The sequence below is a fragment of the Nyctereutes procyonoides genome, unplaced genomic scaffold (assembly GCF_905146905.1).
Source record: "Nyctereutes procyonoides isolate TBG_1078 unplaced genomic scaffold, NYPRO_anot_genome, whole genome shotgun sequence".
Classification (NCBI taxonomy): Eukaryota; Metazoa; Chordata; class Mammalia; order Carnivora; family Canidae; genus Nyctereutes; species Nyctereutes procyonoides.
In genome coordinates this window covers 47,412,716-47,426,334 of record NW_026575140.1, presented here as the reverse complement: position 1 = coordinate 47,426,334, position 13,619 = coordinate 47,412,716, and the positions used below count along the sequence as shown (strand labels likewise).

The 13,619-nt window shown below is 45.9% G+C and overlaps 1 protein-coding gene across 1 annotated transcript; it reads left to right on the top strand.

The window, feature by feature from the left end:
* Positions 1–9,226: 9,226 nt before the first annotated feature.
* PLD6 (phospholipase D family member 6) lies at positions 9,227–13,392 on the top strand. Its single transcript, XM_055305251.1, has 4 exons — positions 9,227–9,255; positions 10,393–10,422; positions 11,512–11,630; positions 13,119–13,392. The coding sequence occupies exons 1-4, from the start codon at positions 9,227–9,229 to the stop codon at positions 13,364–13,366; spliced, it is 426 nt and encodes a 141-aa protein (XP_055161226.1). The 3' UTR covers positions 13,367–13,392.
* The last annotated feature ends 227 nt before the right edge of the window (positions 13,393–13,619 follow it).

The following is a 13,619-nucleotide window of genomic DNA, read 5'->3' as shown; positions in this document are numbered from 1 at the left end:
TACTTAAAGCGCTAAAGCAAAAATAAAATAAAAATCCAAGAAATAAACCCTGTCAACCAAGAGCCCTGTATCCAGCAAAACTGTTCAAAAGTTGGGGAGAAATCAAGACATTCCCAGATAAAAGGGGGGGGCAGTTTGTGACCACTAGACTTTATCTGCACAAAGTGCTAATGGGAGTCCTGCAAGGTAGGTGAAATGACACCATCAGCACCTCAAAGCCCTGTGGAGAAATAAAGATCTCAATAAACATAGATCCTGGGCATTCGGCTCAACAATAGTGGCCCATATCCTTTTCTCAAGTGCACTTGGATCATTTGCCATGATAGGCCATATGTGAGGCCACAAATTAAATCTCAGTAGATTTTTAATCTCAGATTTTTTTTGAAGATTTTTTTTTTTTTTAGATCTCAGTAGATTTTAAAAGATACAAAGTATCTTCTCTGACCACAATGGGATAAAGTTAGCATAAAACTGGAAAATACACAAAATTGTAGAAGTTAACCAACATGCTTTTAATTTTTTAAAGATTGATTTATTTTAGAGAGCACTTGAGTGGGGGAAGGGACAGAGAGAATCCTCAAGCAGACTCCCACTAAGCATGGAGCCTGATGTGGGGTTCGATCTCATATCCCATGAGAACATGACCTGAGCTGAAGCCAAGAATCAGGCATTCAACTGAATGAGCCACTCAGGCACCCTGCTTTCTTTCTTTTTTTTTTTTTAAGATTTTATTTTTATTTATTTATGATAGAGAGGCAGAGACACAGGCAGAGGGAGAAGCAGGCTCCATGCCAGAAGCCCGACGTGGGACTCGATCCCGGGACTCCAGGATCGCACCCTGGGCCAAAGGCAGGCGCGAAACTGCTGAACCACCCAGGGATCCCAAGGCACCCTGCTTTCAATTAAAAAAATTTTTTTTAAGTAGGCTTCACATCCAGTGTGGAGCTCAACATGGGGCTTGAATTTATGACCCTGAAATCAAGATCTGAACTGAGAAGAGTCAGACACGTAACTGACTGAGCCACTCACTCAGGTGCCCTTAAATAACAGTGGATCAAAGGAGGACTCACAAGGGAAATCAGAAAATACTTAGAGGTGAATGAAAACCAAGACACAATATACCAAAACATGGGATACAGCAAAAGGCAGTATTCAGGAAATTTGTAGATATAAATGCTTATATTTAAAAACAACTCAAAAACAAAGATCTCAGATCAAAAATTTAACTTTGCAACGTAAGGAACTGAAAAAGTACAAGTTAAACCCAAAGCTGGCAGAAGGAAAGAAAGAATATAGATAAAAGCAGATTTAAAACATTAATGTTTTGGGATGCCTGGGTGGTTCAGGAGGTTGAGCATCTGCCTTTGGCTCAGGGTGTGATCCTGGGGTCCTGGGATCAAGTCCTGCATCAGGCTCCCTGTGAGGAGCCTGCTTCTCTCCCTGCCTGTGTCTCTGCCTCTCTCTGTGTCTCTAATGAATAAATAAAATCCTTTTAAAAATAAAAATAAAAAATAATATATTAATGTTTTATGTTGACAAACCTACTTATTTGAGTAAGTTTTCAATTACAATATTCCCCCCCATGAGAATGTTATTTTTTTCTTCCCCACTTTTTTTTAAATTTTATTTATTTATGAGAGACACACACAGAGAGAGAGACAGAGACACAGGCAGAGGGAGAAGCAGGCTCCATGCAGGGAGCCCGATGTGGGACTCGATCCCGGGACTCCAGGATCACACCCTGGGCTGAAGGCAGGCGTCAAACCACTGAGCCACCCAGAGATCCCCCCTTACCCACTTTTCAGTTGAAATAGCAATATGTGTAAAATGCAATTGATGTTCTTACTTTCAATCTAACAAGGTTTTGCAGTATGTGGAATACATAGTAAGCATAGTTCTTTCAAAACATCCTTTTGAACTTTTTAGTAGGGAATGATTTGTGGGCCAGCTGAGGGTTTGGTGACTTGAGTGACATGAGTAGTCGCTTATTCTCTCTTCTGTCCTTTTTCATGTGGGCCACTGTCTACTTCCTCTTTATTTTCCTTTCTTTTTTCTTGTTGATTTAATTCCTTCATTAATATTTTTGAGTGCCTAAGATATACTACATATTATTCTGGGGGGGGGGCTAGATATACAGCTCCCTGCTCTTTTGAAATTTACCATCTTGTGAGAAAGTTGAACAATAAACTTAGACAAGTGAGACTATTTACTATGACTAAAATGAGAGAGACTAGTGAGAGATAAAAGTGCAATGTTGATTTGGAGAGTGCAGGAAGGCCCCTCACTTCACAGGGAAGCTGAGAGCTGAACAAGAGAGATCAAGCTGTTCCTTCCTTTTTGTGTCTTTCCTTTTTCCTTCACTGTATCCCATGGATTTAAAAAAAGCTGAGGTAAATGAAATATGGCATAGAAAGACAATAGAGAAAATCAATGAAACCAAAAATTATTTCTTTAAAAAGATTAACAAAATTGTCCAACATTTAGCTAGACGGACTAAAAAGAAGAGAGAAGATTCAAATTACTAAAATCAGAAATGAAAGTGACATTACTCCCTGGTCTACAGAAATAAAAAGGATTATAAGAGAGTACTATGAACAACTGTGTGCCAACAAATTGGATAACCTAGATGAAATGGACAAATTCCTAGAAACACAAGGCTACTAAGACAAAATAATGAAGAATAGAAAATCTGAATGGACCTATGAGGAGATTGAATGGGTAATAATAAAAAAAAAATCTCCTAAGAAAGAAAACTCCTGGAGATGATGGCTTTACTGGTGACTTCTACAGAACATTGAAAGAACTAATACCATATCTTTTCAAACTTTCCAAAAGCTTGAAGAGGAAAGAATACTTCCTAACACATTCTATGAGCCATCAAAACCCTGACACCAAAGCCAGAAAAGACTACAAGAAAACTACAGACCAATATCCCTTACACACATTGATGCAAAAATCCCCAACAAAGTACAAATAGCATATTAAAAGGACTATACATCATGGCCAAATGGGATTTATTCTGGGATACAAGGATGGTTCAACATAAGACAATTAGTGTAATATGCTGTGTCAATAAAATGAAGGAAAAACCACATGGTCATCTCAATTGATGCAGAAAAAGCACTTGACAAAATTTAACACTCTTACATGATTTAAAAAACTCAAATAAAAATGAAAGTAATAAAATTAGTAAATATAAAATAATATACAATTATTATAAATAATATGTATTTAAAAACCTATGTATGAAAATCCTGTGGCAAACAGTACTCAGTTGTAAAAGATTGAAAGCTTTTCCTCTAAGATTAGGAACAAGGCAAGGATACCCACTTTGACCAATTATCTTCAACACAGTACTAGAAGGTTTAGCCAGAGCAATTAAGCAAGAAAAAGAAAAGACATTCAAATTGGAAAAGAAGTAGTAAAATTATTTCTGTTTGCAGGTAAAGTGCTCTTATATATAGAAAACCCTAAAGACTTCACTAAAAAGCTGTTAGATCTAATAAACGAATTCAGCAAAGTTATAGGATACAAAATCACACAAAAAGCAATTGCATTTCTATACCCAACGAACAATCTGAAAACGGAATTACAAAAACAATTTTATTTATAATAACATCATAAAGAATAAAATAATTAACTGAGGGGGTGACAACCTATATAACAAAAGCTACAAAACATGGCTGAAAGAAATTAAAGAAGACATAAATAAGTGGAAACATTCCATGTTCATGGATTGGAAGACTTAATATTGTTAAAATATCAGTATTACCCAAAGCAATCTACAGATTCAATGCAATCCACATCAAAATCCCAAAAATGTGGGGGCTTTTTCCCCCAGAAATAGGAAAACCCATAAAAAAAATCATATGGCATCTCAAGGGACTTCAAATAGCCAAAACAACCCTGAAAAAGAGCACAACTGGAGGACTCACACTTTCTGATTTTGAAACTTACTACAAAAATACATAATCAGAAGTATGGTATTGGCATGAAGATAGAAATATAGACTAGTGGAATAGAATAGAGAGCCCCCCAAAATTCTCACAAATATGGTCAAGTAATTTTTGATAAGTGTGCCAAGACCATTCAGTGGGGGAAAGCACGTTCTATTCAACAAATGGTTCTGGGGAAATTGGATATCCATATGCAAAAGAACAAAATTGAACCCTTACATAACACCACATAAAAAATTAACTCAGGGGCACTTGGGTGGCTCAGTGGTTGAGTATCTATCTGCCTTTGGTTCAAGTCTTGATTTCAGGGTCCTGGGATCGAGTCCTGCATTGGGCTCCCTGCAGGGAGCCTATTTCTCCCTCTGCCTATGTCTCTGCCTCTCTCTCCGTCCCTCACGAATAATAACTAAAAAATTAACTCAAAATGAATCAAGGACCTAAATGTAAGAGCTAAAACAGAGAAATTCTTAGAAGAAAACAGAGGGCAAAAGCTTCTTGATTTTGAATTTGGTGATGATTTCTTGGATATGACACCAAAGGTACAGGTAACAGAAGAAAAATAGACAAATTGGACTTCATCAAAATTTTATAATTTTCTACATCAAAAGATTCTATCCACAGAGTAAAAAGGCAAGCCACAGAATGGGAAAAAAATATCTGATGAGGGATTAATATCCAGAGTATATATAGAACCATAAAATTCAACAACAGTGAAACAACCCAATTCAAAAATGGGCAAAATATTTGGCTAGACATTCCTCCAGAAGAGATATATAAGTAACCAACAAGCACATGAAAAGATACAAACATCACTAATCACTAGGGAAATACAAATCAATAGTACAATGAAATATCATCTCACACCATCAGGATGGCTACTATGAAGAAAACAGGAATTAAGTGTCAATGAGGATATGGGAAAATTGGAGCCTTTGTGCACCATTGGTGAGAGTGTAAAATGGTGAAGCCACTGTGGAAAACAGTATGGAGGTTCCTCCAAAAATTAAAAATAGAATTACCCTAGGACCCAGCAATTCCACTTATGGGTATATACCAAAAGGAGTGGAAAGCAGAGTGCCAAAGAGATATTTGTACTTCATCTTCCAAGCAGCATTATTTGTAACAACTAAAGCATGGAAGCAACCCAATTGTCCATCGACTGATGAATGGCTAAACAAAATATGTCATATCCATGCAATGGAATATTATTCACCATAAAAAGGAGGGAAATTCTGTAACATAACATGGATGAATTTGAGGACATTATTTTAAATGAAATGAGTTAATCACAAAAAGAAAAATCCTGTAGGATTCCAATTATACGATGTACTTCAAGTAGTCAAAATCATAGAGGCAAAGTGGGATGGTGGTTGCCAGGGCTGGGAGAAGGAGAGAATGGAGAGTTAATATTTAATAGGCATGGAATTTCAGTTTTCCAAGACGGAAAGAGTTATGGGGATGGATGCTGGTGATGGATGCACAACAGTGTGAACACCTTTAATCCTGCTGAACTGTACACTTAAAAATAGTTGGGATAGTAGATTTTATGTATTTTTTTAAGGTTTTATTTTAAAATAAACTCTCCACCCAGTGAGTTGCACGCATCACTGATAGAGCCAGGCAGATGCCCCTATTTTATGTGTATTTTAACCTAAATTTTAAAAAATGACACAAGTGGGGATCCCTGGGGGGCTCAGCAGTTTAACACCTGCCTTTGGCCCAGGGCGCAATCCTGGAGTCCCGGGATCGAGTCCCATATCGGGCTTCTGGCATGGAACCTGCTTCTCCCTCCTCCTGTGTCTCTGCCTCTGTGTGTGTGTGTGTGTGTGTGTGTGTGTCTATCATAAATAAATAAATAAATAAATAAATAAATAAATAAATAAATAAATAAATAAATAAATAAATATTTAAAAAAAAATGACACCAGTGAGGCCAGTTCTCTGTGGTGTGAAAGTTTCAGTTGCTTTAGTGATTTTCGATGCTCCTCTCAAAGGTAGTGTTTGGAGTTGATGAGATCCCACTCATTTATTCCAAAGACATCTCTTGAGTGTCTACACATGTGTGCTTCACATCTTGTTCAACTTTGGGGAATAGCTCATCCATTAAAAATATTTAAAGGATGGGACACCTGGGTGGCTCAGTGGTTGAGCGTTGACCTTCTGCTCAGGATGTGATTCCGGAATCCCAGGATCAAGTCCCACATTGGGCTCCCTGCATGGAGGTTGCTTCTCCCTCTGCCTGTGTGTGTCTCTGTCTCTCTCTCTCTCTGTGTCTCTCATGAAGAAGATTATTTATATTATATTTATAATTTATATACATGAGAGACAGAGAGGGAGAGGCAGAGACAAAGGCTGAGGGAGAAGTAGGCGCCCCACAAGAAGCCCGATGTGGGACTCGATCCTTGAACCCGGGATCACGCTCAGAGCCAAAGGCAGGCACTCAACTGCTGAGCCACCCAGGCGTCCCTAAAAAACAAAACAAAACAAAACAAAATTAAAGGTAAATCTGTTTGAGAGGAAGGTGACAGGAAGAATTCCCTGGATGACAGTGGAGCCCTTAAACTGCCAGCCCTGTGTTCTGGTCATCCTCTCAGAGTGGGAGGGGACTCCAAGGTCACACGGGTCAAGGATAAATGTGGGGCAAAGATGACTCCCCACTGCGCGCCTCATCTTGGGGATGATGTTATTTTCTGGGGACTGACATTCCCTGGGAAAACTGCTGTCCTGTTCAAAAGGGAAGTTTACCAGTTGTCTTCTGGGCTACTGACTGGCCCCTTGGCAGGTGGAACCCAGCAGAAGTGTTAGTCTTCATTTCCTAGGAATCTGTAATTTGAATTTCGAACACATAGTGAAACTTATTTTGATAAGAAACTTTTTTTTGATTCGTTTTTAGGGACAGTTGTGGGCTTTTTCACCTGAGAACAGTGCCGCTTTTGAAGACTGACTCCCATGAGGGCGCAGAGGACATGGAAGGCAGCGGAGCGTGTGCAGGCTTGCTGACTCAGTCTGCTTTTGCGTTTTTGCAGTTTTGTACACAGACGGAGAGAGAGAAAACATTATGGGTCTTGAGCCTTCTCCTTGTGTTTGAAGAGAGACGAGGGTTTCAATACTTAACACTTCTCGAAGAACAGACTGTCTAGAGCATTTGTTCAGAGTATTGCATGATTACTTAAGCATCCTTCCTAAATTCCTCCAATTGTAACTCTTAAGGATGTCCTGTTCAATACTAGTGGTATTTAATGCCTCTTTTAACTCCTGCTAAAGTTAATAGTTTTTTTTAATATTTTATTTATTTATTCATGGAGACACACACACACACACACAGAGAGAGAGAGAGAGAGAGAGAGAGAGAGAGAGAGAGAGAGAGGAGAGAGGCAGAGACACAGGCAGAGGGAGAAAGCAGGCTCCATGCAGGGAGCCTGATGTGGGACTCGATCCCAGGTCTCTAGGAGCACACCCTGCGCTGAAGGCGGCGCTAAACCGCTGAGCCACTGGGGCTGCCCTCACTCAGCCTTCTTGAAATTCATCAATGTTGTAGTATATATACCGGTAGTTTATGTCTTTTTATTGCTTAATAGTATTCCATTGTATAGATAGGTGAAGTTTTGGTTATTTACCTGATGATGGACATTTGTGTTGTATCAAGGTTTGGTTTATTATGAATAAACCTGCTGTGACTATTTATGTACAAGTCTTTGTGTAGATACATAGACATAGGCTTTCATTTCTCTTGGGTGATATTTAGGAGTAGGATAGCTTGATGAGATGGAAGATGGAAGTTTGATATTTTAATTTTTAATTTTTGTCTTTTTCACTCAGCCTTTTATCTTTTTTTTTAAGATTTTATTTATTTATTCATGAGAGACACACAGAGAGACAGAGGCAGAGACACAGGCAGAGGGAGAAGCAGACTCCATACAGGGAGCCCAATGTGGGACTCAATCCCGGGTCTCCAGGATCACACCCTGGGCTGAAGGTGGGACTAAACCACTTGAACCACCCACGCTGCCCAATTTTTTTTTATTTTTAAAGATGTTATTTATTTATTCATGAGAGGCACACAGAGAGAGGGAGAGACATAGGCAGAGGGAGAAGCAGGCTCCCTAGGGGGAGCCTGATGTGGGAGTTGATTCCAGGACCCTAGGATCACGACCTAAGCCGAAAGCAGATGCTCAACCATTAAGCCACCCAGGTGCTCTCGAAGTTTGATATTCTTAATAAACTTTAATTGGAAGACTTTGGGATTTACTGAAAAGTTTCAAAGGGACACAGAGAGTTTGCATATACTTTGCATATACTCATCTGGTTTCCCTTACATCACTATCATACATTTGTCAAAGTGAAGAAACTGACATTGGTATATTACTATTAATTAAATTTGACTTTATTCAGATTTCACCACTTTTCCCAGTAGCCTTATCTTTCTGTTTCAGGACCCAGGCCAGGGCACCACATTGCATTCAGTTGTCAGGTCTCCCCAGTCTTTGCTGGTCTGTTACAAGTTTCTAAATTGTTCCCTTTTTTCATGTCCTTGGCCAGATATCCTGCACAATGTGATAGCATGTCCTTCAATCTGGATTTCTGATGTTTTTTCCTCGTGATTGATCTGGGCTCATGAGCTTTGGGAAGGACCACCACAGAGTTGAAGTGCCCTTCTTATCAGTCATCTCACGGGAGGGGCACCTGGGTGGCTCAGTCCATTAAGTGTCTCTTGATTTCAGCTCAGGTCATGATCTTGGAGTGGTGAGATCGAGCCCCACTTCAGGCTCCACCCTCAGCAGGGAGTCTGCTTGAGATTCTCCTCTTCCACTCCTTCTCCCCATGCTCGCTCTCTCTCCATAAAAAAACAAACAAAACAACTCCCCCCCCAAAAAAAAACCAAAAAAATTTCATATTGGGGGTATGTAACATTCACACATCTCTGGCTATGTTAGTGGTTGAGGCAGTGTTTACGAAGTTTCTCCATGTAAACTCTATTTTTCCCCTTTCCCTACTATAATCACTAAGTCTAGCCTCCAAAGGGGCGGGGAGATTTAGGTCTACCTCCTGTGACAGGGAACATCTACTTATATTATTTGGAATTCTTCTGTAAAGAAGACTCAAATCTCTCGTTTCTTTATTAAAATGTCATTTACTTATATCAGCATGGAGTCGTGCATGTTTGTCTTGTACTTGGGTTATAACCAATACTGCATTATTTACTTTATTTCTCAACTTGCTCCAGTTTTGGCCACTAAGAGTTCTTTTCTGTTACCCCTGTGTCCTGCGGTCATGTCTCCATGCCTCATCCTCACTTTCTGGTAATAGAAGATACCTGAAACACATCTTACCGTTTCCCTGCCCAACCCTAAAACCAGTTATTTCTTCAAGGAGTCCTGGTTCCTTTGGTTGGAGAATGGTGTTTAGAAATGAAGACCTGGGGATCCCTGGGTGGCGCAGCGGTTTGGCGCCTGCCTTTGGCCCAGGGCGTGATCCTGGAGACCTGGGATCGAATCCCACGTCGGGCTCCCGGTGCATGGAGACTGCTTCTCCCTCTGCCTGTGTCTCTGCCTCTCTCTCTCTCTCTGTGGACTATCATAAATAAATAAAAATTTATATAAAAAAATAAACTTGAATGTTTAAAAAAATAAAAATAAATAAAAAAAAAGAAATGAAGACCTGGGGCAGCCCCAGTGGCTCAGTGGTTTAGCACTGCCTGCAGCGCGGGGTGTGATCCTGGAGACCCGGGACCGAGTCCCATGTCAGGCTTCCTGCATGGAGCCTGCTTCTCCCTCTGCCTGTGTCTCTGCACCTCTCTCTCTCTGTGTCTCTATGAATAAATAAATTTTTAAAAATCTTAAAAAAAATAAATGATCTGGGAGCTAGGTATGCTCATTGCTGCTGGGGTGTCTTGGCCTCTGAGGGGACTGAGGTATGTGGCACATGTATGTCAAACCTGACCTGTGATGTATGTTAATATACATACTGAGCTAAACATGACTTCACTGTGGTATCTCTGACTCCACTCCAGTACCGCAGGCATCTCATCTCCTACCCTATGCAACAGAGAGAACCCTGGCTCAGGCTACCAGCTGCCAACGTTTCTTGATCCATTCAGTCCCGGGGTGCTACAGGCAGTCCCGCCGTCGGGAAATCAATGGACCAACCAGAGTGCAGTGTTTATGAGCAGTTCCTTTTGTGTTTGCCTTACATGATTTTCCAAGGTTACTCACATCAGCTCCTTCTCCCCAATTTGGGGGTATGTTTTTTAAGAGCTGCCAAGTCATGCAGAGACCATCAGCTGGTACAAGGAGGAGACTGTAGGGGAGTTATCACTTCCTTCTGGAGACCACCGATACTCTTCAAATTAACCATGCAAAGTCCTGCCCAGGATTCAGGAAAGGAAAAAATAGACAAGAAATTCTTACACTGTCTTCTCTCCTCTCTCTCCTCCCAAGCGGTGCACAGCGGGGCTGGGGCTCGCTAAGGTGCGACCAAGGGCTTCCCGGTCTTCACTAGGTCTGTGCTTAGAGCAGAACAGGCGCCCTCCGATGCCAAGCTGATACTGGGAGAGGCGGCAGAAATACAGGGGCCAAAAGCCGGGCGTGGGCCGTCCCACGGTCTGCGACACGGCGGCCTGAGGCCCTCCACCAGCGAGGGGCTCCTGGAACACAGCGCGCGTCTCAGGCCGCAGCCCGGGCGGAAGGGAAGGCGTGCACCGAGTCAGCAGCCTCTCCCGCCCTCGGAGGGGCGACGGCCTGGGCTCTCGCGGCCCCGCGGGGAGCGGGAGGCGTCGGCGGCGTCGGCGTCGGCGGGCGGTGCGCGGACCTCAGCGCGGCCACGCGAGCACGGGCCTCCGCACGCGGCCGGCGGCTGCGCAGACGGACGGGGAGGCCGGCAGAGGCGCGAGCGGCGCGGGAGGCAGGAGCTCACGCATGGCGGGGGGAGGGGTGGGGAAAGGTTGGGCGCACGTGGCTGCGGGGGGCGCAGGCGCGGTGGGCGGAGGGTGAGGGGCGAGCTCACGTGCCAGGGGCTGCGCAGGCGCAGTTGGCAGGGGCGATGCACAGGGCTGGCGGCGCGCATGCGTGATGGGCAGTGTGTGTGTGTGTGTGTGTGTGTGTGTGTGTGTGTGTGTGTGTGTGTAGGACGGGGTCGGACGCGCTGTCGCGGGCGGTTGTGGGGGGAGGAGTACGGGGCCGTCGGCCGCGCAGGCGCGGTGGGCGGCGGGGCCGCGGGTCGTCGTCGGGCCGAGGCGGCATGGAGCGGTTCCGGTGGCCGGCGGCGGCCGTGGCGGCCGTGGGCCTCGCGCTGGCCCTGGAGGCGCTGCCCTCCGTGCTGTGCTGGCTGCGGGCCGGGCGCCGGCAGCAGCAGAGGCCGCCGCGGCGCCAGGTGCTCTTCTTCCCGTCGCAGGTGACCTGCACCGAGGCCCTGCTGCAGGCCCCGGGGGAGGCGCCGTCGGGGCCCCCAGCCTGCTGCCGGTGCAGCCTGCCCCACGGCGAGAGCTCGCTCAGCCGCCTGCTGCGCGCCCTGCTGGCCGCCCGCGCCAGCCTCGAGCTCTGCCTCTTTGCCTTCTCCAGCCCGCAGCTGGGCCGCGCGGTGCAGCTGCTGCACCAGCGCGGGGTGCGCGTCCGGGTCATCACCGACTGCGACTACATGGCCCTGAACGGCTCGCAGATCGGCCTGCTCCGCAAGGCAGGTAAGCGAGGCCGCGGAGGCCGGAGCCCAGGCTCGGGGCTCAGGGCCGGGGAGCCCTCGGGGGAGCGGCGTCAGGCCCCCAGCCCGGCGCCTGCTCTGACCCGGGCCTTAGGCTGTGGTGGGGATGCTAAGGGCGGATACTGCAGGGGCCTGAGGATGGGGGAGACCCCGCGTATGGCCCACGTGGCCTTGTGAGGTCGGGAGAGTTTTACCCTGGAGAGACCCCGGGGCCATCTGTAAGGAACAGCTGCCCTCCCCCGGGGGCTGGGCTTCTGTGCAGGGGGTTCTTATGCTGGATACCCGGATGTGAGCCCCGGGGAGTGAGCAGGCTGTGTCTTCCCAGCTAGTGGAGGGAGATCTGGGGGCCTGCCCGGTGACCCCGGGGAAGCCACGAGCCCTTGTCCTTACCCTCATTTTCATGACCCATGTTGGCCTTGGGACACTGTGGGGAAAGCCTGTGGCGGGTAGAGCAGGGAACGTAGCCCAGCCAGTTGAGTTTTTGACGACTGCAGACTGAAATGACAGCGGCCCAGTCAGCACCCAGGAAATCAAGAGCCAACTCAAAAACCAAATCTGCCAGCCCACTTGCTGGCCGACTCTGGGCAGTGTGTCATAGGAGCAGGCATGCGCACAAGGCCACGGTCAGGCTGACGCAGAGGGCTAGAGGAGGACAACGGTATTTCGCCTTTTTTTTTTTTAAGATTTTATTTATTTATTCACCAGAGAGACAGAGAGGCAGAGACACAGGCAGAGGGAGAAGCAGGCTCCATGCAGGGAGCCCAAGGTGGGACTCTATCCCAGTTCTCCAGCATCACACCCTGGGCTGAAGGCGGTGCTAAACCGCTGAGCCACCTGGGTGTCCCTAAACTGTTCTTTTAAATCACATTTCTCACGGTCTTGTTCACTGAGCAGATAGATTGTTGGTGAGCTGGGCAGGTCTCCAGGGTCCTGGCCTCGGGGAGCTTGCGGACAGCAGGCTCTTCGGTGAGCCGAGGAGGCGCAGCCAGGGCGAATTCCTTTCTGTAGCAGACAGGGGTCCTTCTGCTGGGAGCGAAGAGGGCTGAACTCCTTCAGCCCAAGCCGCAGGGCCTCGCTTCTCCGGCAGTCTTCCTGCTCCAGGTGCACCCCCTCCCCCGTGCAACCGTGGTGTTTCCAGAGCGAGAGCTGGAAGGCAGGGAAACCCCACTTGCGGTTGCCCCAGCCAGATTCATGGCTGGCTCCTCCCGGGACCACTGACAGGCCCGTGCTAGTTGGGTTATCCCGAGAAGTGTGGGTGGGCAGACCTCACCCGGAGTGCAGAGCTGGTCCCTTCTGGGGGTGCCACCCACACCTGCTGGAGCGGGACAGGCTTCCTGCTTCCTACTGAACCGGAACCAAATAGCCACAGTTGCGGCTGCTAGAAAGTGGCCCACGCTTGAGGAGGAGCTCAGGTGCTCACACCACAGTGTGGCCGGAGGGGATGGCGAAGGCTGACTTGCCCTTTTTGCAGGCATCCAGGTGCGACATGATCAGGACCTTGGCTACATGCATCACAAGTTCGCCATCGTGGACAAGAAGGTGCTGATCACGGGCTCCCTTAACTGGACCACACAAGCCATCCAGAACAACAGAGAAAATGTTTTGATTATGGAGGATGAGGAGTATGTGAGGCTTTTTCTGGAAGAATTTGAACGTATTTGGGAAGAGTTTAATCCTACCAAGTACACCTTTTTCCCAAAGAAGAAACGAAGTCAATGAAGCTGTGCTGTCTCCACTGTCTGCAGAGTTGGAGGGGAGAGTGGGGTTTAATGTCACAGAACTTTTGGTACCCAGAGTTAAAGCCAGAGCAAACCTCTGGGTGGGCCTCACCCAGAGCTGCTGCCAGTTTGGGTGTGACATGCATGGTTTGGGTGTGACATGCATGGTACATAAGCGAAATTTAGGAAAACATTCGTGCAAAGTCTGTTCTCGTTTGGTACAGGATGAAAGCCAACTAAACAGTGTTTGGGGT

Coding starts and splice junctions, on each gene's coding strand:
- PLD6 (XM_055305251.1), top strand. CDS start 9,227: ATGTCTCCATGCCTCATCCTCACTTTCTG. Junction 10,423..11,511: donor CGGGGCTGGGGCTCGCTAAG/GTGCGACCAAGG, acceptor TGCCTTCTCCAG/CCCGCAGCTGGGCCGCGCGG. Junction 11,631..13,118: donor CGGCCTGCTCCGCAAGGCAG/GTAAGCGAGGCC, acceptor CCCTTTTTGCAG/GCATCCAGGTGCGACATGAT.